At 38.9% G+C, this 24,315-nt stretch overlaps 3 protein-coding genes across 3 annotated transcripts; all 3 read right to left on the bottom strand.

Annotated features, from left to right (window-relative positions):
- Positions 1–2,676: 2,676 nt before the first annotated feature.
- LOC115921065 (slit homolog 1 protein-like) lies at positions 2,677–7,244 on the bottom strand. Its single transcript, XM_030978102.1, has one exon. The coding sequence runs from the start codon at positions 5,437–5,439 to the stop codon at positions 2,770–2,772; it is 2,670 nt and encodes an 889-aa protein (XP_030833962.1). The 5' UTR covers positions 5,440–7,244; the 3' UTR covers positions 2,677–2,769.
- A 327-nt stretch (positions 7,245–7,571) lies between these two features.
- On the bottom strand, positions 7,572–12,866 carry LOC581741 (UDP-glucuronosyltransferase 2C1). The gene is made up of 4 exons (XM_781674.5): positions 11,530–12,866; positions 10,935–11,100; positions 9,838–10,057; positions 7,572–8,092 (listed from the first exon to the last, which is right to left on the bottom strand). Exons 1-4 carry the CDS (start codon positions 12,505–12,507, stop codon positions 7,816–7,818), a joined length of 1,641 nt encoding a protein of 546 aa, XP_786767.4. The 5' UTR covers positions 12,508–12,866; the 3' UTR covers positions 7,572–7,815.
- A 2,551-nt stretch (positions 12,867–15,417) lies between these two features.
- LOC115917912 (UDP-glucuronosyltransferase 2C1-like) lies at positions 15,418–23,364 on the bottom strand. Its single transcript, XM_011671172.2, has 4 exons — positions 20,808–23,364; positions 19,888–20,053; positions 18,348–18,567; positions 15,418–17,060 (listed from the first exon to the last, which is right to left on the bottom strand). Exons 1-4 carry the CDS (start codon positions 21,747–21,749, stop codon positions 16,784–16,786), a joined length of 1,605 nt encoding a protein of 534 aa, XP_011669474.2. The 5' UTR covers positions 21,750–23,364; the 3' UTR covers positions 15,418–16,783.
- Between the last annotated feature and the right edge of the window lie 951 nt (positions 23,365–24,315).

Here is a 24,315-nt window from a genome sequence, read left to right as displayed (position 1 = left end):
GAGGGTAATCTCTCTCACTCCATAACTACCTTCTGTAAGTTCGTTTCGAAAAGGAAACAGATACCTAGTTTTCAGGTTCTCGTATTTCTCCTCGCTTTCTATCTCATATTTCCAGGTTCTCAAGTTTCTCCAAGTGCTCACATTAATATTCAAAGAAAGGGAACCGGGCCATATTTCATTAAACTTATCATCAATAACAAGTAAGAATTACTGTTATGAGCTACTGAAATTGTGGCATTTGATTGACTGAGAGCAAATTTGTTACTGATAACAAGTTGTATTAAAAAAGGCCCAGGTCATTTACTTCAACAGTGCAATATCATGTTTAAAAATGCTCAAATTAGACGGGGACACCCCCATCTTCCTTTTTCGCTCCATACATCCATAGTTGTGACTTTTTTTGTCTAAACTTTGAGAAACACAGGTACACATTAATTTCGCTGTAAAACGATATTTTATTCCATAGACACAGATTTCACACTGAAAAGGTGAACTATCAAAAAACGATGTGAAAGTTTGTGTGAAGTATTAAAAATGCTATTAAAAACATGTGAATTTTGTTGTGACTGGCATAATTTACAGAAATGTACATAAAATATATACATGTATAAAGCATTAAGATATTTCACACTCATGTTCGACATGTTCAATGGCGAGAATTTATACATTTTCAGAGATCGCTATTCATGAGGAAATCTCATTGACACCGAGAGATTTAAGATTCTATTTTGTACACAGCCAATGAGACATTGAGAAAACCCTTACTTTTACCTCGAATTATCAATATAACTCCCCGTGTTATGTTCTACGAAAAAGGTCGTCGTTAAAGAGGTTTCATGAACATGGTATTTTGATTACCTTGAAAAGATTCACTTCTCCATAAATGCTTACATTTACACTTGCAAGCGAAAACTAGCCGATCCGACTGCGATTCGATTTTTGAAGAAATGGCAATTATATTAGTTATGGAAATATAAACAAAGAATGTTTTGATGATTTCGATTGTAAATAATGATAAGAAAACTAACAACAATCAATTTAGTACTTTTAGGCCTTCTACGTCACAATGAATTCCGAATCGGCTTCAAATCGTAGACAATCGTATTACTGGTATGACGTCACTAAGATTCTGAGCCGATTTATCTTTTCCTCTGTCATGTAGGCTTGGAATCCTCTAAAGGTTAGATTTTATTAATTACATAAATGAAAAGATCTTCAATCATTAAGATCTTACATGTTGGAATGTTCATATACAATGCTGCTGTAAATTCTTCTTCCCAAATCGGATCGCAGTCAGATTGTGTAATGTGCGCTAAGCCTTAACGTAATAGGAACCAGTAAGTAGAAACCTTTAAATGCGTATTCTCTTATTCAGCAAATATGAAATGATACAGTTGCAGTCATGGTGATTGTGTAAGAGACTTTTAGATTTGCGTGGAATGCTACATGTGACGTCCTTTTAACCCTAATAAGGCCGGGGGGGGGGGGGCATCATGGCTCGCTGACTTTTTTTTTTCGAGTCTTGCGCAACTTTTAAAAGAATTTTTGTGAAAATCGAACCTACGGTTACAAGGTTACGTGACCTTTTTTCTTTGCATGTCAGCCCCCAAATCGCTCATTTTCGTGATTTGTGGAAAAACATAATTATGGAAAAGTCATTTTTCCTAAAAATAGATCAAACATGGGTTTTGGGGGCTTGTTTAGGTTTAGGTAATTGTTTTGGGAGTCAAAATAGTTGAATTGTAGTTAAAAATGAAATAAAACAATAAAAACAATAAAATACATAAGTTAAAAAAACAATAGATAACATGAGGAATAAGCTGGCTCTTCCAATTTTTTTTGTCGTATTATTATTCCAAATGGTCTAATGAATATATATAGTGAAAAAGAATGCTTAAATATGAATAATATATGATTTATGGGTATGAGCCCACGTTGTCGTCGTGCAAACCTAAAAGTCCATATTGAAATAAGAAAGAAACTGCCGATACAAATACAATAAAGATTGGTATTCAACCATGTCATAAAGCCGTCATACCACGAGGATACACGTTATTAAAGTCTATGATTGCCAATTATCTTACCGATTTTTTCCAACAGATTTTAATTTCAATGTATACCTTTAGCCGAAACAAGAACAATAACATCAACAACAACAATGATATTGGTGATGGTGATAATGATAACGATGATAATGATACTGATGATAGTGAATATGAATATTAAGAAGACAATACACCAGTTTACAGTTGTGTGCGCCATTTTAAATGGTGAGTGAACAAAGCCAATGACCTAGAGGTCAGTGGTATTTATGCGTAAATTAAGATTGCGCCCATGCAAATTATGATAATATCACTGCCTGCGCGCTGCGCTGTGCGCTCACATCATAATTTGCATGGGCGCAATCTTAATTTACGCACAAACCAAATGACCTCTAGGTCATTGGCTTTGTTTACTCACCATTTAAAATGGCGCCCAAGTCTGCGCATGCGCACTGATACAACTGTAAACTGGTGTATTATGTTGATAATAGTATAATAGTAATTATATAAGTAGCGCGCTTATAATACTACTACTGATACTACTACCACTACTACTTTATACTACTACTACTACAACTACTACTCTACTACTACTACTACTACTACTTTTACTACTACTACTACTACTACTACTACTACTACTACTACCACTACCACTACTACTACTTCTACTACTACCTTCATTACTGATAACCATCACATGTATCTATTTATTCATACATGACAGCTACTCGTTTGGGATCAAGTCATTCGTCCTTAGATTGATGGTCAGATTTTTGGTCAATTTACCCCAAAAATAATCTTGTCCTCTCACGTCCTCAGGCCAGTAGATATAGGGTCTGCCATCACTGAGGTACAACCTCGCCAAGAATGGCATTTCATCGTCTGGGATGTCTTCGAGGAAAACCACGACTACGAATTCCGTCAGAGTGTCACTCACGTGGTCCATGGACGTCCTGAGCTTGAGTATGAACCAGTGGTCGTGCACAGCAGCTCTGCTAAGCACTACGATGGTCTTGTAACTATGACTCACTACGTAATAGACGGAATCTAGGTAGTGCATACCCGGAATAAGGTCTTGGTCACCAAAGGAGTTCCTCTGAAACTGTGGGAGCCGTTCTTCGAGAGCCGGTCGAAGCTGTTCGCGAATCCATTCTTCGTCATCGTCGTAGAAAATGATGTTCACGTCAAACTCGTAGTCATTGTGGTCTCGAGCGTCTCGCATCTCTTTAAAGCCCAGTACGGCCAGTTTCAAGAGAAAGAGTTTGTTCCTCAACTGCCATCGGTAGTGATACAACATTACGCTGATTACAACCAAGCTAATGGAGACGAGGGGAATCAGAGAGAATAAACCATAGTTCATTATACAGAGTTCATTTGGATCAAAATCAAGCAGGGCTTTCTCACGAAGAGGCTCCAGAGATGCTGACGAACAGATAGTTTTTTCCTTGTCTTGCAGGCGTATATTTTCATTTAACCAATCAATAAGCCACTTTAGATCACAGTTACAGTTGATTGGGTTCATTGATAGATCAAGTGATGAAATGGAGGAAGAGATCGGCTTGAAAGTGTTTTGATTAAGGCGCGTTAATCCGTTGTTGGCCAAGGAGAGATTTGTGAGCTTCCAGTTATTTGAGAACATTAGCTCCTCCAAGTACGCGATACGGTTTCCTCTAAAGTCGATACTTTTTATTTGGCCCAACCCCGACAATACATCATCATGAATAAACTGGATGTTGTTTTCTTTCAAACTCAACTTCTGAAGCGATTCCAACCCCGAGAAGACAAGAGGATGTAGATTTGTAATATAGCAGTTGTCTAGACTTAACCATTGTAAAGCAGAGAGTTGCTGAAATATCCCTGGCTGTAAATCCCAAAATAAACACAGAGAAGGGTTACTACTCAAGTCCAAATGATTAAGAGCCAATAATCCATCGAAAAGAGACGCGTTTGTAGTTGCATTCCATAGGTAAGTCCGGTGAAGGGTGGATTCGATCATACTCAAATTAACAAGGGATTGTAAATGTTGAAACGATTTTCCTGGTCGCAAAGGAAGCCAGACTGAATTGAGATAGTTTAGAAAAAGTGATCTTAATAATGGCGTGTTCACTTCCAGAACAGTTATGCAACATCCGGTCAAATCAATGGTTTGAATATTGTCAAGTCCCGAAAAGGCCGTCAGCTCAAAGGCAGAAAGGTATTTGTTCGAGCTCATGTCTAAGAAAGTTAAATTTTCTAAACCGCGAAAGACAGATGCAGATATTTCTGTAAACAGATTACCGGATAAGTCAAGCTCCGATAAATCTACGGTCCAAGTCTGATTGTGAGGATTTATTTGTCTTATTTGGTTGTTGTAGATTGTCAGTACCTTTAATGCATTCATGCCGTTGAAAAAGTCTGGTCGAATTTCGACTATGGGGAGTTTGTTTTCATTGAAACTGAGTTCTCTGAGTTTTGTCAAATTGGAGAAGACTAAAGGATGGAGGCTATTCAGTTTGTTGCCGAAGAAGTCTAGAACAGTGAGGGAAGAATCGCACAGAGGACCAAAGAAATCTTTAGGAAATGCACCAACAGAGCCTTCCTGGATTGTAAGCTGTTCGATGTCTGATTTTGAGATTCCGAGGATGATGTTCGCCAATACCTCGTTACTCAAAGGGTAGCCACCTAGCACCAACGCGCGAACATGCAGTGATGCGATCACATCAGGGTCTACTGATTGGATATGGTTGTGTCTCAGATCTAGAGTATCAGTGTGGCACACAAAGGTGAAATCTCTCGCTGTAAGGTGTTGTAGTCGATTACTAGCCATGCGTACAGTCTCGACCATGCCACAAGAACTTACACTGATGACGGAGAGCTGGTTGGAGGACAGATATGCAGCATCTAGATGTGGACTCCATTTTAGAGTGTCATTAGGGAGCGACTTCAAGTTTGATGCCGTTAAATGGAGAATTGAAAGCTGTGAAGACATCATGAATACGCCTGTCGCTGGAAGCACAAGACGCGGGTTAAAAGATAGAGACAGGTACATTAAGCTCTTGAGGGGGTAAAAAGCGGCGGATTCTATCACTCTTACATCGCTAGAAGAAATGTCCAAGGAGTTGATTAGAGGGTATACTTCAAACGAGGAGTTCAGGAGTTTGATGATATTGTTATAAGACAAGTTAAGCTCCTCGGTATCCTCAGAAAGATTCTGGGGAACCGTCTCCAGGCCTTTATTGCTGCAAGAAGCTTTTTTCAGTTCAAGGTTCTGATCGCATCCATGGAAAGATTTGTCCATGTCCAGTGTTATGAATGGCTTTGCCGAATCTCCATCGTGTCGATGTAAAGATTGAAAGGACGAGCTGATGAGGAGACAAGCGATGAGCAATGGGTACAAGATCGAGTCGTTTGCCATGACGTCAATATATCACCTCTGAAAAAGGAAAGGTACACCTTTGTCGGATGATAATATATCGCTCTTGAATAAATGCTAACACAAGCTCATAGAAGGATACACAAATTTGTATCCTTTGCTGCAGACGGTCAGCCTCACTTTGAGCTGTGAAAAAGCGCTCGGATTTGTTTTCCTTACAAAATTGTGGTTATCATATTCTAAATTAGGAATCAAAACTAAATACAGGTTCCGGAAACAATTATGAACGTTTTCTAACGAAACCAAAAGTCATATTGTGCATTTCCAGTTAAAATATTTAAAAATTTACTAGAAATATAATCACCCGCAAAAACGGATGAAATATTCTAACGGTTATTTTTAAAAGAACACAAAAATGAGAAAGCTAGGCGTTATGGCAAATGATTGAAGCGACAATGGAATAATTAACAGGAAATCATATGAAAAAAGCTAGTCGTATCTCATAAGGCGAATTACGTGCATATACAAATCTACTTTATTATGAAAACCGTATTCTAAAACTAGAAGATCCCTATTCAGTGCAACTTGAAATACTCATGTTTAGCATTCACTCTGGGGACCTCCCTTCTGCCTTTGCTCAAATCTTTAGAAGAAATAACCAAATTCACAGCCATAATACTAGACAGGCTTTTGCTCTCCATTTACCCTATATATGCAAGGACAACCTTCACTCTGAATACTCTAATGTACACTGGCCCCAGGTTCTGGAATTCACTTGATTCTACTATATGAGACCACACAGACGATATTCATTATTTAATCAAAAGGAGAGGCACGTTTCTGAAAAAATAGCCTATTACGTAATGTATATAGCTAAGGTAGCTAGTAGACCATTTTCGTAATGCATTCAAAGTTGATGCATAAATATTTGATAAGTGCATGTTACAATCTATTTCATTCACCTGTTATGAATCACTGTATTGCAATAGTCAGAATGCGAATTTCATACATTAATTGTTGCCAGGTAGGAAAAACCTCATGTCTTGTCCTACCTAAAAACAATCCGCATTCTGGTATTGAAATACAAATATCCGAAACAGATGAATGGAATCATTTGTAACGAGACACTGAACAAAGATTTGTGCATGAAATGTGAATACATTTCGAAAATAGTTTATTTACTCACCATCATTTGTGTATGTCGATATAAAAGTACAGTACTGTGCACATCCGGTAGGGTGAGGGTGAGGGTTAGGGTTAAGGTTAGGGTTAGGATTGTCTCTTTTTTTTAGAAAATGTTGCTACCGTTAAATAATGCGTACCTTAAAGATCGAGTGTGTCATATTTCTTATACATTCATTCGTTCGTTCGAAACGTACATAATTATATATATATTTGTAATTATGAACAAAAATCCGAAGTTCTTTTCTGGTGACATTTGATCAGTTTATTCTGAAAAATATATCTGAAGACCATAATACATTTATCCTTATTTATTAAATCAAAATATCGAAATATGTCTATTTATATATCGCAGATATATAAAATGATCTACATCGCTTTAGATTATAATTATTGTTATTATTAAGCCAAGCGAGCATATAAAGACGCTCATGCAATCACGCATTTTTTTTTTTTTTTCCTTTTTGTATAGTTCGGCACTCGAGAAGCATTATCATCGTTTTAGTTTAGGCCTTATCAATGCTTATGAATCGTTATTATTCGTATTAACTTCAAAGTTGTTAGTTTGTTACTATCATTAATATCGCTTTATTATTGCCACCATCATCATTACTTCATGGTAATTTTCTTCATCTTCTACACTTTCTTCTTCTTCTTCTTTTTCTTCTCTTCCTCCTTTTTCTTTTTCCTTTTTTTCTTCCCTTTTCTTCTTCCTCTCCCTTCTCCTCCTCCCCCTACTTCTTCGTATAACGATTATTATTATTATTATTAGAAGTAGTAGTACTAGTAGTAGCAGAAGTAGTAGTATCACTGTCATTATTGGTATTATCATCATAAACAATATTACTAATATGATATTTACTTTTATTATTATAATCATTATAAGAAGTATAGCAGTAGTAGCAATAATATTTTCATTACTTGTATTATCATCAGTAATACAACATGTATTATCATCAATATTCTGGTGATATTTATTATTCCTAATTTCATTGTGATTGTACCTATAACCTTTACTCTAGTTATCATTAACAATGTTTTCATTATTGGTTCTTATCAAAAATAAAAAGTTACAGTTTCATGCGTGTATGCAACGATATCAAACTTAATCTCCCTATAATAAATCTAGGAAAAGGGAATTTTGTGAATTTTAAAATATAAATTCTTGCACAAAGTCAACTTGCATTCAAAGTTTCCTTGTCTAAATATAAAAAAATGCAAGGATTAGCCTGAAGGTTAGTCACTTTTTTGTTTCACCGTTTTTCTACATAGGCACCTATAACACCCTCTTATCATTAAATAATCAATGTATAATCCTATTAACAATAAAACGACTAGAAATGCGACTACGTCGAGTGAGTTGAGCTGGATGAAACCCATTTCAGTAGATCGTAGACGCAGATGATCGCCACCATACTTGACCACGTGCTCTATCCAGAATACCGCCGTGTCCAGCGGACTGGCTAGTTGGTCTCGAAGGATACCAGATGCCCGCTTCGCATTAATCTTGTAGCTGAAAAATCAAAGAAACAAACACAAATTAATGAATAAGTTTTTTGTTTTTGCATTTTTTGGCTATAGTTAACCATTCAATTATAGAGAAGTGAAACTCTTCACAGAACTGTGAAACTCTTCACAGAACTGTTCATATCAAGACATGAGGTAGAGGCGTTGTGCTCTAGTTGATAAGTCACCGAACTGTTGATCACAATTTAGGTGCGGGATTCAAATCCCATCCCGGCACTGTCTTGTTGCCACTCTTCACCCAGGTATTATACCCGCTTGGATGCGAAAGTCACTGCAGTTGAATCAGCATTGAACATTGAGTGGAGAATGCGCATATATTGTGTACGGGTAGCGTCTTATTTTTTCCTAACCTAGCCATCATTTCGCTGCATATTAATATTTGAATATATGAATATTTGCGTTGGTACGGTGTGGTGGAGATAACAAAATAAATCGGTCAGATTCTGGACTAACCAGTATGTCGCAATGATAATGGACAAGTTACGACCTGGGTACCGGTAGTCATTCAATAGGGACTTTTAGATTTGCACAAAGAAAACGCGGATTGCTACCATCGACGTCATTTTAATCCACTGTCTTGAATGGACGTCACACGTATCAGTCCACGCAAATCTAAAAGTCCCTATTAACGGTAAGCCTCCCGATTTTCTCGCAATGTCATTTATTTTGATTAAACATAGCTTTGCACTTGTAAGTTTTGTATGAAATCTCATTATTAGATAAATTATCGCATCAGATTCGGTGTGCGTGCGTATCATGAATATTTATGACTATAGCGCATGACGTTTAAGTTCCTTGTGAGCCAATCGAATGCAGCGGTAGGATGGCTAGGTTGAGGAAGAAAAAAGACGCGTGCGGGTAAGGTTGAATCCGATGACTGGGGTAATAATATATACTGCGACTAGAAACAAAGTATTAGGCGCGTTATAAATCCCCCACCCGGCTCGGATACCATGCGTGTTCCCAAAATTTCCAGGTAAAGAGCCCGGCCCCCCCCCCCCCCCCACTCAGAGGTCGGAATGACCGCATGCGTGTTGCCAAAATGTCCGGTAAAGGGGTACTTTTCGTGCGACAAAGTCCGGCCCGAGAATTGTAAAAAAAAAGGGGTGTATTTGACTTTTCACCTGGAGATTTCTTTAAAAAGGGGGTGTTTTTCTTTTTTTCTCTCATCTCTATGGACTCCTGAGAAATTATTCAGAATTTAGGGGGGTACATTGAGCATTTTTCCTGATTTAGGGGGGTCTCCAAGGCAGGAAAAGCCCGCGAAAAGCCCGCGAAAGGGGGGTTCGGAAAATGTTGGCAGTCCTCAGATAGGGGGTGCCTTCAAAAAGAGGGTACGAGCATATGCGTACCCTAAATAACACTGAGTGGGGGGGGGGGGGGGGGGCCGGGGTAAAGAGGTACTTTTCACGCACCAAAGTCCGGCTCGTAGTACACAAAAATCCGGCCCGTATTGACTTTACACACCGGACTTAGGGGGGTGTTTTCAAAAGGAGGGAACATGCATATGTGAACCCTAAATAACACTGAGTGTGTGTGTGTGTATGTGTGGGGGGGGGGTTATAAATAAATGTGGTGTATTATTATTATTAAAGGGTCCAAAATTGTTTTTTGTGTTCTTATGGCAAACTAAGTAAGTAGAGTGTCAAAAGTGGCACGCCCCCCCCCCAAAAAAAAAACAGAAGAAAAGAAACAAGTCTCAGTGTATGGTGTAAAACGGATTAAACATACCTCTCATCATTGAGAAGGGTGTTAATACTCGTCCTTATCCTATCTTCATCTAAATCATTCACATCCAGAGCGAGACCCATCCCTTTCGCTTCTACCAGATGAGCGTTCGGAGGCTGATCACCACCCAGCGGCATGAGGAGCATCGGAACGCCTTGATTGATGGCCTCGTGAACCCCTGCACTCCCCGCATGGTAGATAAGCAGTCGAGCTTTGGGATGAGCTGGGAGATGAGCAAGTGATTGGTTTAGCATTAGAAAGAATGGATTAGACTACAGAGCAGCTCACCGATAGGGACTTTTAGATTCTGCACGACGAGAACGCGGACTGCCCTTTTAAGGCAATGTGACGTCACTGCCAGTGCCTTAGAAGGACGTCACATTGCCTTAAAAGGGCAGTCCACGTTCTCGTCGTGCAGAATCTAAAAGTCCCTAATTAGGCAGTCAAGGAGTTAAGGACGTTGTTCAGACGAACCCTAGTTGCGTAGGGCCAGCTGATCAGGTATCTACTATGGACAATACCAGGAACTCCATGCGCTATGCATGGTGAATAAATAAACAGTTGGCCATGCATGTGCAGCTAAGGTGCATGCGCACGAGCACGAATATTACTGCTGAACGTCTTTAAGCCCGATACACACAAGCTGTTACCCCCTACCGCCAATAGACTTTTTACTAACATAATCAAATCCATGGAAAGTTTCTTTCATGGGGACCAAGTGACGAGGTATTCCATTAATCTGTTAATTGTTAATGAACTACAATACTCGAAATTCGATCCGTCTGCATACATCATGTGTTGCTGTGTCGGCCGGGCTAGCCTCGGACAAGCAGTCATGTTAACGAGGCGTCATTTGCTGACGTAGGACTGCGTCAACAACAGACCTAGTCCATGAGGCACCATGTGAGAGTTAACATTTAGCACAGGTAGTAACGTGATTGAAATTATGTATCGTGTACAACGGGCATTGCAGACGCAGACTAGTTGCGTCACAATGGTGAAGATCGTGCTTTTGGATCATGCACGTCCATGTGTTAAATTAACAACATTTATAAACATAACAAAACAAAAACCAATAGTAATTAATACATAATTCTTACCTAAAAGGTCATTCTGTGGAAGCCAATCAGAGATCAGTGTGTTGTTGCCAAGGTAACGTGGTGTAGGACCAACGTATCTCCATATGACCCTCTGTGACAATTCGCTGAAAACCTTCGAAAATATATCGGTGAGGGCGTTGCTCCCAATATTGTTTGCCGATGATCCCTTTTGAGAAACAATAAAACAAAAGGAATGTAATTTAAAGTGGAAAAGAGATAAAGTGATGGGTGTGCATGGTCTATTCGCGAAAGGAAATCACCCCAAATTGTATCATAAATACATTATTATTACTATCTTAATGAAATAGAAGAGACTATGCTGGCAGGAACCTTGTCTGTTTCGAAGTTGGCACTTGACATGGCCCACTTCACAAAGCCTTTTGTCAATGACAGATGACAAAAATCAGTGAAAAATCTGCTGATAACCAATCAGGAACAAGGATTTCAGTAGCTTATAACAAAAACTGTTATTTGTCACTGACGACAAGTTTTGTGAAACGTACCCTAGTCCTAACATCAAACCCCATCAGCGTCATACAGTCCTGTAGAACTGATACTACCTCCTGCCACTCACGCCAGTGGTGCTACAACTTACCAACGTGAAGATAACGAACCCATGTTCTCCAGACCCTTCGACGAATGTCTCTAGATCCTCTGGGAGTGGTTTGGGTTCTTTGATGGTGAATCCACCTATCGGGATCCAGTTTGGAGCGATGGGTCTCGGGTATTCCAAGGCCCAAGTGTTATGACACAACCATAATTCTGCCCTGCTGATCATCTGCCACGGAGTCAGGTCCGGTCGGATGCCGTAAGTGCGTTGCATCTGACGGATAGGACGATAGATACTGAAGTACTCAATAATTACGTGTACACCATAAAACATTACTGCATTCTTGACGCGTTGAAAGAAAGTCATGCGGTCACCCAGCTCTGGCGTGAAGATACTGAATGGCACGTAGGAAACTGGAGTTGGAATACCAAGCATTCCTTCGTGGAAGCTTACAACTCTTCGCGTACCAGTTAGAACAATATATGGTATGTCTAAGTAGGCGGCAAGAACTGTATCACAGGTGTCCATTACAGGAAAGGTTATCAGTTTATCAAAGCGTTCACGCTGGAGCTGTTCTAGAAGACCAGTGTTCTTAAACAGCTCATCACATGCAAACGCATCTAGGCCGCTCAATTTCCATGGTCTTGGATCTTGCATTACTTCAAGCTTTGTCATGTTAATCATTTCCGAAAGCGTGTTTCTCAAGTAATCGAGCTCCTGGAGTTCCTCCTCCGTCATAGGATTCGGTAAGGTAATCTTAGACGTGTATGAATCTGGCAGAAGGCCACCCACATTCAGGTTGTCAATGATCAGTAGAGTCACGTCATGGCCGCGCTGGACGAGGGCCTGAGTGATAGTGGTGAGTGCGATGTGGTGGCTTGGTGTACGCATCAACTTAATGGACGGGAGGAGAAACCGCGCTCCATTGCAAGATTGAGAACTCACCAGTAAGAGGAAGAAAGACCAATAAGACAGGTTCAGTTTTAGTGAGGCCTTTCGTCGGAAGTGGTTCATGTCATTCATGACTGGTTGCTTTATCGAGAATAATTAAGTGGAATCAACCAAGCTAAACAGCATGGATGCCTGCAATTTATAAGTACATGTACAAAACCCTTTACTTTATAGGCACACGTGCATGCGTGCAAAATATAGATATTACGTTGATATAATATTGTGTACACACTAGATTGGGTTACCGCTTTTGACCAGATATTGTTTACACTATACAGGGGATCCATGAACATGTGAGGCCAGCATTGGAGTAGCCTTTTGACAAGGCCTCGTGACTCTGGCTATTTTCCACCCCAATCAGCGGCTGAGATGAATCTAGAGACCCGTTGTGAACGCGCGATCGAATGGCGGTAGCCATGCCGTTCACTCGGGTTTTCGCGATTAGTCTCATATATAGTCGCTGGGCGTCTATCAGACATGTGGCCTTGTTTAAAGGCTACCATTGGAGTGGCGTAATGGGGTCTAGACATAGGGGAGGGGTGAGGATTGGGGGGGGGCATGTAATATAATACTCGGTGGATAAAATGCACATTATATAGCACGGCCATTAATAGGTAGAGGACGTTGGAGGGGTCGTCAAACTCGATCATAGACTTTCGGCAACGTTCTGCACCAGTAATAATTATTTTTTGTAACATTCAACCCCCCCCCCCCCCATTATACACCCATACATTATGTACCGACACAAAATCAAAGTCATTATAATTTTATTTGATTAATGATTATTGGTCAATGTCCAAGTATCATCGACTCAAATGTGATAGTATTATATACATGACTATACAAGGCCACGCCTGTTGCATCAAAAAGTATATGCAGTCGTCATAATTGGAATTGGATTGGGAAGGAATAGGAGAGAAGGGTACGGTTGGGTTGCATCGAGGCGTGAGTTTGCTCATACCCAAGTTCATGAGGCTTGTATAAATACTATAAGACCGAGATCAAGTTAAATGTATGTTCATGGCCTATAATCGTGACGTTTGTGGCTAAAAATAAAAAGCTCACGTGGAACGTTGTTTGAATACCCTCCGCACGAACTCTCGAAAGGTGACCTCCGTATTTGTCCCAGTGACCTGAGGTATGACGACGCACTTGAGTAGTCTCATTATTCAGACTTCAATAAGAGTTGGAAGGTATAATAAAGTTATAAACCTTAATGGCCCGAATTCACAAAGGAGGTTTGTCGACAAACCTAGGTTTATGTGCGTCATATGACTCTTTTTGATACGTTTCAGACCAAGGGTCAGACAACCCTTGGTCTGAAACGCGTCAAAACGCGTCATATGACGCACATAAATCTAGGTTTGTCTACAAACCTCCTTTGTGAATTCGGGCTAATGTATTTCGAGTCCTTCAAGGTGGTTTCACGGGAAACGATTGTGGCGATGCAAGGCAACAGCGGATCAAATAGGGGGAGGGGGCAACTGTTTGAAACAATAATTATGATGCTGTAAATAATGTTCTATTTACCCACGGTAACCACATTCGTGTCAATAATGCTCTTGTTACTGAAATTATTATTACCCCAGCATTAATACACCATTATAGCAAATATGTTTTGTATACAACCACTGTAGGAAACAAATCTAGCCCGTCGTATAAAATAACTTAGAAAATGAAAGTTAATGATTTTGTTTTGTTGTACAAGGCTATCTAGACGATGTAATCACAGAATGTGGAGCAACAGGGTATGAAACGCTGAAACGGATGGCTCAAGATCGAGGAACTTGGAGAGACACTTAATATAAAATTTTGATTGGGTCACTGAACTTGTCATAAACTGACAGATCACTATTGATGAAAGCGAATCGGAGAGGAGGTCGCAAGATGTCAAGTTGCCAACTTGGGTTTCACCGCTGAATTTTTTTAAAAAATTCATAACTTTCCAATTTTAATCGGACACTAACCTATTTCTCTCATTTATTCTGCTTATATTAGAACCAACTTGATTTCAGGGTGGACTTTCCCTTTAATCGCAACTAATGTATATGTAAATATATATAAATGTAAATATGGAAGATGGGGGACGTCACCCTTGCGATTTTTTGGAGGACTTGTGATTGATTCAGTCAATCGCAACTCATTATACTTTATTATGTTTGTAGTGGCCACTAAGACTTAAAGGGGAAGTCCACCCTGAAATTAAGTTAGTTTTAATAGGAGTAGAAAAATGAGAGAAACAAGTCAGTGAAAGTTTGAGCAAATTCCGATTAAAAATAAGGAAGTTAGGATTTTTGAAGTTGTGATCAATCAAACACAAATTGGCAATTCTATGACATATCATGCGAGCTCAACTTCCATTTGCTCAGTACTAAAAAAATCTAAAATTTTCATTTTCCCTCAAGAAAAATTTCAACCATACATGCACCCTAAATATAATAATTGCAAATATGTTTCTATACTCCCCCTGCAAGGAACAAATATATATTCCGTCATCAATAACGAAGAAAACATGATTTTATGGAATATTATGCACAAAGCAAATGAAGGAGAGCTCGTATAATAAGTCACAGAGTTGCCAATTTGTATTTGATTGATCACAACTTCAATAATTCATAACTTTCTTATTTTCATTCAGAATTTGCTCAAACTTTCACTCACCTGATTTTCTTATTATTCTGCCTCTATTGAAACAAACTTATTTTGGGGGTGGACTTTCCCTTTAAGATTTTGATTTCGTGGGTCAATGATACGCAGAGGCTGACTGGCTGTGGTGAGCTTTTACCACGGGCCGCTCACTGTATTCTAACTTTAGGGCCGGTCGATTAGTGGTCTGAAGGCCGGTCGATATCACGTACCTTATCCCTTTTGGCACAAGTACCCCGAATTTAGTTGTTTGGAGCAGAACATTTTTATTATGAGTCTTAAAGGTTACTTTAAAAAATAAAACAATAAAAACACTGTCATGTAAAACAAATATCATTTCAATTTATTTATTCTTTATTCGCCTGATTAAAAAAAAAACATGTCAATTTACAAAAATATATAGATATATGCCTTTACAAATATAATCTTTTAGTTACAGTAAATTATTCTACAAACATATTGTGTGGATACAAAATTATACGGTTTGGAAGTTTAAGGCTTTATTAGCTTAATCAAGAAGGACAACATGCATATTCATACAAAAATATTTATATTTATGCATATCCCCCCCCCTAAAAAAAATCATCATTTATAATTCCTTCCTCTACAACTAGTTTATATAGATATAATGAAATACCGCGTACACGTCTCAAGTCAGATTGACAGAGTCAACATCGAAGTCTGAGTTTAAGAGGACGTTATCGTTTTGATTAGCAAGGACTATTCGATTGTCACGTAGACAAAGTGCTGCGTTTTTCAACTGGGGTGCCGCAACACAGTGGGGTGTCATAGGACATCTTTAGGTGTACCGCCCGAGAATTTTAGTAATATATATATATTTTTTAAATTATTATTTTGGACAAACGTCTTTTTCGTGAAAACGGAATGTAAAAAACCGCTTAAGTATTCAATTTCATGAGGAAATAGTATTTTTACAGATAAAAAATTGTCTTACATCCAAGCTCGCTTCACTCGCTCGCACCATTTAGAAACAGGATAATTCTAGGCAATGAGATGCCCGAATCTCCTCATTTTCTTGCATCGAATTGACCGCACACAATGATTTTTGTATTCATGTATTCGGCAGCGAGATGCCTACACTATTAATTATATATTTCATCTGATGTGTTGATTATAAAGTAAAAATGTTATCAAAATTGTCATTATTGTTTTGCTCGCTCGCTTCGCTCGGTCAAAGAACGTTTTTAAAAATGTGTTCATGTATACGTGGCGCGTAATGAGTGTCAGAGTGATGCAAAATGAATCTTCGGGTGAAGAAAATTTAAGATATAATGACTTTTCCGTTTGGGGCGATTGGTGCATGGGGAAAAAAAGTCCTGTTTGTTAAAAAACTGAATGCTGATCCTGGTGACTGACGACACCTGCCTGTTTTCGGGTATAACACCCAAATGGTGTCGAATTCCCAATGAGAGCCCACTACACTATGCGTCTTTAAACTAGGCCCACTTAAACGTTGCCCAAATCGAAATCCTTGTTTTATGAGCTCTCAAATTTCTAAGAATGTTATTACGTAAGAGTTTCGTTCATATAGAAAAAAAATCTACAGTTCATCTAGAAATAATCCTATGTTTATATTTAAATCTGAAGTGTTTAAAACAATTTTTTCCAGTGTAATATAGAGAGATAATTGTGTATATCAAGGAGAAAGCTAGTAGAAATGTGACTACAATAAGTGTATCAATTAGTCACTTTTTTGTTTTCTTGTCTTTTTACAAATGCACCTATAACACCCTCGTATGATTAAATAATTAATGTATATAAGTATTGATGATAAAACGACTACAAATGCGATTACGTCGAGTGAGTTGAGCTGGATGAATCCCATTTCAGTAGATCGTAGCCGTAGATGATCGCCACCAAACTTGAGCACGTGCTCTATCCAGAATACGGCCGTGTCGAGCGGACTGGCTAGTCGGTCTCGGAGGATACCAGAACCCTTCATAACGTTAGCCTTGTACCTGGGAGAACACCAGAAATCATTGTGATAGAGTTTGATATTTTACGTTCAGGAACCGGAACTACTTTTGCTTTGCTTTCTAAGGTGTCTTAATTCCACAATACAGTCCGCATTCATTCACATACCATTTAGATGATATGAAAATAATCATTCGTACTACTTAATTGTGTACAGATCAGTCATAATTGTTCGTTATTCTCGTAATGCTCATAATGATTAAAAACTGAAAGTCTGTGTAAACCTATTTCCTGTCATTGCGGAAATAAATGAAATGAAAATGAAGAAGATTGCAAAGCCCTTCAAATAATGAACTTATATGGTAATTTCAATCCTCTATTGCACATCCCAAAGTTGAGTGGTTTAAGCACTAGCATTACTTGAAATGCAAAGGTCGTGGGTTCAATCCCCGACACGACACTTTATGTCCCTTGGCAAGGCATTAATCTACATTTACCACTCCATACCCAGGAGAGAATTGTCAGTAATTGCCATATGCCCTTACGGAGACCATATGGTAGGAATGCTCACCGGGGAGTGGAGATGTTGGACATTGTGCATGAATGAATCCGATTACCGCGATAATGACATCTATAAAGTACTTAGAGACGGTATTTCGTATTAGGCACTATATAAATCCAGATTATTAATACTATTATTATTGTAATGTTTGCACATTTCAGGAGGTGGTGGATCCGATAAGGCTATTAATTGAATTCACCTGAGGTTTTAATTTTCGAAAGTCTTATCGACTAATCGTGTTCGTGTAAAGTTATTCCTCCAGCAAGTCGGCAGCTAAAATAAGTTAACGCCCTATCGCAAAGACGTTCGAAAAATTGAAGCTAAGGGTGATTTCATTAGCTATCAATATTAAACTTTTAGAAATCATGGCTGGATTAAGAAATGCGCAATGGTAATGTTTGTACATTGAAATAGGTGATGGATACAAGGTTCCTTCTCACTCCTTTGTTATTCTCATCTTTCCCTCCCTCCTTAATTTTTTTTTTTTTCGCTTTTGGTTGATTTCTCAAAAGTCTTTGTGATCGTGTTAGAAGAAGTTATAAGAAAATGGCGTGGATCCTAATCAAATGATTAGTTGAAAGCGTACACGTGACCAGGCATTTATTTTGCCTACCACGTAATTTTGATGATGACCGGTCACTATCAAATGCTAATGACCGGTCATTAGTAAAATCATGTTATAAAACATCAATTTATAAAAACAAATAAACATAATCTTATAAAACAAATAATACACATCATTTTGTGTATTATTTGTATACTAACTCACCTTTCCTCGGTGAGAAGATCATGAATGGCCGTTTTGAGTATCGCTTCATCCAGTTCGTTGGGATCCAGGACAAGACCCATCCCTTTCGCTGCTACCAGATTGGCGTTCTGTCCCTGGTCACCGGCCAACGGCATGAGGAGCATCGGAACGCCGTAGTGGATGGCTTCGTGGACACCTCCGCTGCCACCGTGGTAGATCAGCACACGAGCCTTGGGGTGAGCTAAAAAATGAAGTGAAAATGCTTTCTCAAATTCTCATATCATCATTTTGGCACTGAATTGCTCTGAAACACAATATTTCTATATTGTATATATTAAAAAAACAAAATTATATTATATGCAGTGATGGATCATTATTGTATCATTTCACAAAATCGCCCTAAATAGAAGTCGCGATCATCTGCATCCCATTGAAGCTCCAGTGAATTTTGATACACGCGATTCTGTGGCATGTCGTTGACCAATTTCACAAGGTATTATACTGTACCTATTATGAAAAAGTCACAGTTTAACTGTACCTAGTAGAGGCATTATCAATAGTATTTATATTATAACTATTATCATTATCATTGATATTTGTATTACTTTAATTACTATTATATATGTGAGGTCATATTAAAATTAAATCAGCCATGCTCACTTTTAATCACTTCACTTATATCTTATTTAACATTGAATACAATGCAGTTGCATGGGTTGTTCTTTTATTTTGTTAACTCGGCAGAGGCCACGGTCATGTTCAAGCATTTACGCTTACGACATGTGGTCTCCTGCTTTTTCCTTTTGTAACAGTATGAAACTTTATTTAAACTAGAAACAAACTTTGTCAAACTTACATGTTATTCATCATATTTATTTGTATGTTTCTTTGTATTGATATGAAAAAGTGGAAATAAAACAAAACAAACAAAAACAAACAATATGAGAGTACACGGTTTACTTTTGTGGGGTACTCATAAGCTGGCTATAATACGGTACAGCATATACTACTGTGTGAAAATACAAGTATAGGAGAATGAATTTGAGCGAAATCAATTTCTCCTATCTCGTTAATTCGTGCTTCAGATGACAGCAATCATTCCTATATATTCCTATATCGTCATATTTGTATATTTGTTCCTAATATTTTAAAGACGATCGATGTGCTAATGCATTATTTTGTATACAAATTTCCTTATTCCATATTGTTTTAAATGTCTCCTCTCTAAATTACGTCCTTCTCTAATGCTACGGTTTTTTCTTCTACAATTATTTATTTTTCAAGGAACCTATAATATACAAGCACTGCTTTTAAATAGGTTCCTCACATTCTACTTAATCTATTATATGAATTGAGAATCATTGAGACGTGCTCATTTATACTACATGTATTGTATAATTTCTTATTTTATATGTAGGTCTATATTTTTGGTAAAATGTGGAACAATAACACTTGAAACTTGATGTGATAGTCTGTCACAGAGTGTTTGAAGAAATTCACAGAAGGAAAACAAACTCGATAATATATGAATAGAAGGAGGAGATTGAAGATTTTTACCAACCTAACAAGTCATTCTGAGGCAACCAATCCTTGATGAGTGTGTTGTTGCCAAGGTAACGGGGTGATGGACCAACGTATCTCCAGATGACTCTCTGAGGTAGCTCGCTGAAAACTTTCGAGAACATGTCGTTGATGCCGTCCGATGCAAGCGACGTCGTCATTGACCCCTAGAATTCCGTAATCAGGAGAGAGAGAGAGAGAGATACATATATATATATATATATATATATAATGAGAGAGAGAGAGAGAGAGAGAGAAGGGGTGTGGGAATGGGGACGGGGATGCAAACATGTGTAACAAAATCGTAATAATAAAGAATAATAATAATAATATCAATCATTTATATAGGAGAACTAAAAACAAAAAGTACTATAGCGCTTACAAAATTACAGAAATTGAAAATGAAACATGAAATACAAATACGTATGACAATAGGTATAAATCGTATAGTTATTGATGGAAGAAGTACATTTCAAGTGATTTTATTTCACAGAGGGAAGACAGGTTAATTCTCTGATGGAAAGTGAGATATTTGGTTACAGTAAGAGACGACAAAGCGCGATCATCCTGAATTGATTGTGCTATAAAAAAAAATGTGGGGGCAGCATCACGAGTAGAAGTCTGACCACATCCCGGGATCTGACGGCAAACTACTGGAGCTTCCAGATTTTCTAATCAGTATTTTTAGATGAGGGTTTGTATCCGATGTAATTCTTTGACGAATTACGTCTGGAACAATTAGACTTGTGTTGAAAGAAGAAAACATGGACCTTAAGGAAGAACAGAGCCAGTTTAATAATGGCTCTGAATAGAGCATTCTAGCCGTTTTTTAATTCTTGATGTGTATTATATTTGTACATTGTATTCTTGTATGTATTTGAATATTTATACAGAAAATAGAACCAAACCAACAGAACTTACCAATGTGAACACGATGAACCCATGTTCTCCAGATCCTTGGACGAATGTCTCGAGATCTTCTGGAAGTGGTTTTGGTTTCTTGATGGTGAGCCCTGGAATGGGGATCCAGTTTGGACCAATCGGTCTCGGGTGTTCCAAGGCCCAGGTGTTGTGGCACAACCAAATCTCTGCCCTGGTGATCAGCTGCCACGGAGTCAGGTCCTGTCGGATGTCATAGGTGCGTTGCAAGTGACGGAGAGGGCGATAAGTTATAAAGTATTCCCCGATGGGATGTAGGCCATAGTGGAAGAATGCGTTTTGGACCCGCTCTAGGAAGTTCATTCTGTCGGTAAGCAACGGCGTGAATGAACTAAAAGGAACGTACGAGTTAGGAATGGGGATGCCAGCCATGTCCTCGTGGAAGGCCGGAGTACGCCGCGTCCCGGTGAAAAGGGTATACGGTACGTCCAGATAGGCGGCGATCGCTGAGTCACAGAAGTCCATCACAGGGAAAGTGAGCATCATATCAAAGCGTTCCTGCTTCAACTTCCGGAGGGTGTCTTCATTCTTGAAGAGCTCGAAACAACCAAAATACATCATCTTCTGAAAGTCCCGTCCACTAGGGTCCATAACCGATTCAAGGAAAGTACTGTTTTTCAAGATTGACATCGCGGAACCTTTAATCTTGTAAACGTAAGCAATTTCTTCATCGGTCATCGGGTTTGCGTAGGTGATGTTCGCAGTGTAAGACCCTGGTAGGAACCCCTTGGTCTCCTTCTTGTCGATGATTAGCAGGACCACCTCATGTCCCCTTTCGACCAGGGCTTTAGTGATGGTTGTTAGACTCATGTAGTGGCTTGGCATGCTCAGCAGACTGGTCGCAGGTAACAGGAATTTCGCACTTTCACCAAGGTCAAAACTGCACGCCAGGAGTACCATGAGAAAACGAAGTATTTTCGTCATTTTGAGGGCTGATGGTTGATACCAATGTTTGCTTACCGATTTATTTTTAAAAATCTTTCAGAAATTATCAAGTGGGTTAAATTCGGAGTATTATAATCGTCAGGCCTGTTGAGTACCGTGTGACTGGTGCCGTTACTGGACATCAACACCATACGTGTCCAAAGTGGATGCTTAATTGTTGCACAATTGACCGTTGAACAATGCAAATCACCAGGAAGGGACGTTCGACGTACTGCCTGAAAACCTCCACTTGTGTTTCGTGTTGATCAGTGCGTGAAAACTCTTCGAGGGATTAACGCCGGCAAGCCAATCGAAACAGAAAATATCAGTTACTCCAACGTTTCAGTAGTATATGCCATCTACGTAATTCCTATTATGTATGTACTGACTTATCTTGAAACTGCATCCAGTTACAGATAGCAGCTAGACTTGCATGACTGATACCAACTGCTGTTTAAATAATAGTATCTGAAGAAGTGTGATGAACCCTAACATTTAGAACATTGTAAAGAAGAAGCGAACTTCGATTAAAACTTGTGCGAGTTTGTAACTTTTTAATTAGGCCTACTTGGATTATTAATCAATTTTTCTAATTATGTCAACACCTATAGTACCAGTGAAATGGTTCTAAGCATCGGGGCTGTAGATTTCTGGCATGCCAAACAACCTGTTGATATCAGGTGGATCGAAATATGAAATAAGTCTCTGACGAATTAGCAAAGAACATCTCCCACATACCTTAATATTGACCCGAATATTGATCCTACTGATATCAGCGCCCGAATCAGAAATGCACACATGAGAACTCTGAATGTATGTCCATGTATTCGACTCCAAAATCAAACAATATCATCGCCCTCCTAATCATTTACAACGCACCACATACAGTCATAGGGCCTGTAGTTATCAGATATCCACTTCACCAGCAGACATGAAATGACTAAGTTTAGTTATAGGCTAAAGGCTTTATAGCATTTTCCTATTTTGTTGAACAGGATACGTGCCCGCACACAGATATTAAAATTCTGTGCAGGAATAGGACGGAAAACTATTTCAGATTTGCCTTATGTCGCGGGAAACACGTCGCGGTCAAAAGATCAATGTTGCTTTCCTGTAATTATTGTCTGCCCTGTTGGTAAAAGAAGACGCTGAAAATAAAGTTCAACTTCCATGTGATGAGAGCAAGAGGGAATTAACTCTGTTAAAGGATATGAATTTATGCCCTTCTGGTTCTAAGCTTGCACATACATGCCCACACTTGAATATCAGCGGTAAATTACACCAGTACGAGGCAGCGCAGTGACCGATCGGTCTAGGAGAGGGGATGGGGGTTATAACCCCTCCCAGACCAAGTAGATTCGGAATTCGACCCCCTCCCACTGGAAAAAATAGAGATTCTGCGTTTCAGGCTATCAAAAGGTCCCATTTGCCTAATTTGTATCTAGTATGGAATACTCTGCGCGTAAATTGACCTTTATTCTCTTTTTTCACTACTCTTGCATTTACTCAGTCGTTTATTTGTGTATTGATAACCTATTATTTAAAGCCCCAAATCGGAAGCTTTCTATAAAAAGACGGTAATCGACTTATATCTCTGAAAAGTGGTAGTCTACCACCCAAAGCGGTAGAGTTCATTCGCGTGTATGCCAGGCGCGTACGCAGGGGAGGTTTGGGGAAACGGAATGTCGATCGGTCAAATTTTTTAATTTCGGGAATCCCCCCCCCCCCCAAAAAAAAAAGCCCTGGCTAAGTCCCCCCCCCCCTCCCTGCTTATTTAGCGGCTGGCTGAGTCATTGCGAAATTTTTGGCCCGATTTCAAGATGTTAACCCCCCCCCCCCCCCTTGAAAAATCCTGCGTAGGCCACTGGTGTATGCGTACGGTTTGTGATTGACTTACCTTCTCTGCAACTTCAGCAGGTGAAACTGTTCTGTAGCTGTCAAAACTATATAGACAATTTCTCTCCTTTCCTAATTATGGACGCTAAGATCATGGACCTACTAGACATGTCCCTGCTAAGATGGTCGGTAATATATTCGTCCCGATTGGAATGCTCACTGTTAAGAAAATGAAACAAATCTGAGAAAGGAGTGCCAATATGGTTGAGGGCTCGAGGACAATGGGCCTACGGTTGACCAAACCCGCCGTACGTAACATCACACAAGGTTGACCATTTATTGTTCAAATAAAAACGCGTCTATTGAAACTCGGACTTTGGAATCTAGTCGTGGTAAACCCTACACCACAGTGCGTCCCAGAAAAAAACGAAACCGAGAATCATCGATGTTTTATCATAACTTTATTACTATTATAATGTATAATTGTATTTATGTATTCGGGCGTACCCACTACAAGCTATGCTTTTCGGGTTTCGCGCCTTCTTCCTTGTAATACAAGTTCTTTAATTATATTTATGTTCCTACTTATAAATTGTATTGTTTGGAAGAAAATAAATGTTCATTTTAATTGAATTATGATTAATAAATGACACATATTTGTGAAGCTTAGATCCTCCTCTTTCATTTGATGCAACTCACATACTCCGTTTCGTTGACGATCAGCCATTGA

This window comes from Strongylocentrotus purpuratus, unplaced genomic scaffold, assembly GCF_000002235.5.
Source record: "Strongylocentrotus purpuratus isolate Spur 01 unplaced genomic scaffold, Spur_5.0 spur5_scaffold_1, whole genome shotgun sequence".
Lineage (NCBI taxonomy): Eukaryota > Metazoa > Echinodermata > Echinoidea > Camarodonta > Strongylocentrotidae > Strongylocentrotus > Strongylocentrotus purpuratus.
This window is presented reverse-complemented; position numbering and strand designations above follow the sequence as displayed.

Bases quoted from the DNA above. Each gene is read 5' to 3' on its own strand.
- LOC115917912 (XM_011671172.2), bottom strand. From the start codon at position 21,749: ATGACGAAAATACTTCGTTTTCTCATGGTACTCCTGGCGTGCAGTTTT. The intron at 18,568-19,887 runs GTTGGTAAAAAT...TTCATTTTTTAG, and splicing joins GCCTCAGAATGACTTGTTAG to CTCACCCCAAGGCTCGTGTG. The intron at 17,061-18,347 runs GTGAGTTAGTAT...GTGTTCTCCCAG, and splicing joins GATCTTCTCACCGAGGAAAG to GTACAAGGCTAACGTTATGA.
- LOC115921065 (XM_030978102.1), bottom strand. From the start codon at position 5,439: ATGGCAAACGACTCGATCTTGTACCCATTGCTCATCGCTTGTCTCCTC.
- LOC581741 (XM_781674.5), bottom strand. From the start codon at position 12,507: ATGAATGACATGAACCACTTCCGACGAAAGGCCTCACTAAAACTGAAC. The intron at 11,101-11,529 runs GTAAGTTGTAGC...GTTTCTCAAAAG, and splicing joins GGTTCGTTATCTTCACGTTG to GGATCATCGGCAAACAATAT. The intron at 10,058-10,934 runs GTAAGAATTATG...CTCATCTCCCAG, and splicing joins TCCACAGAATGACCTTTTAG to CTCATCCCAAAGCTCGACTG.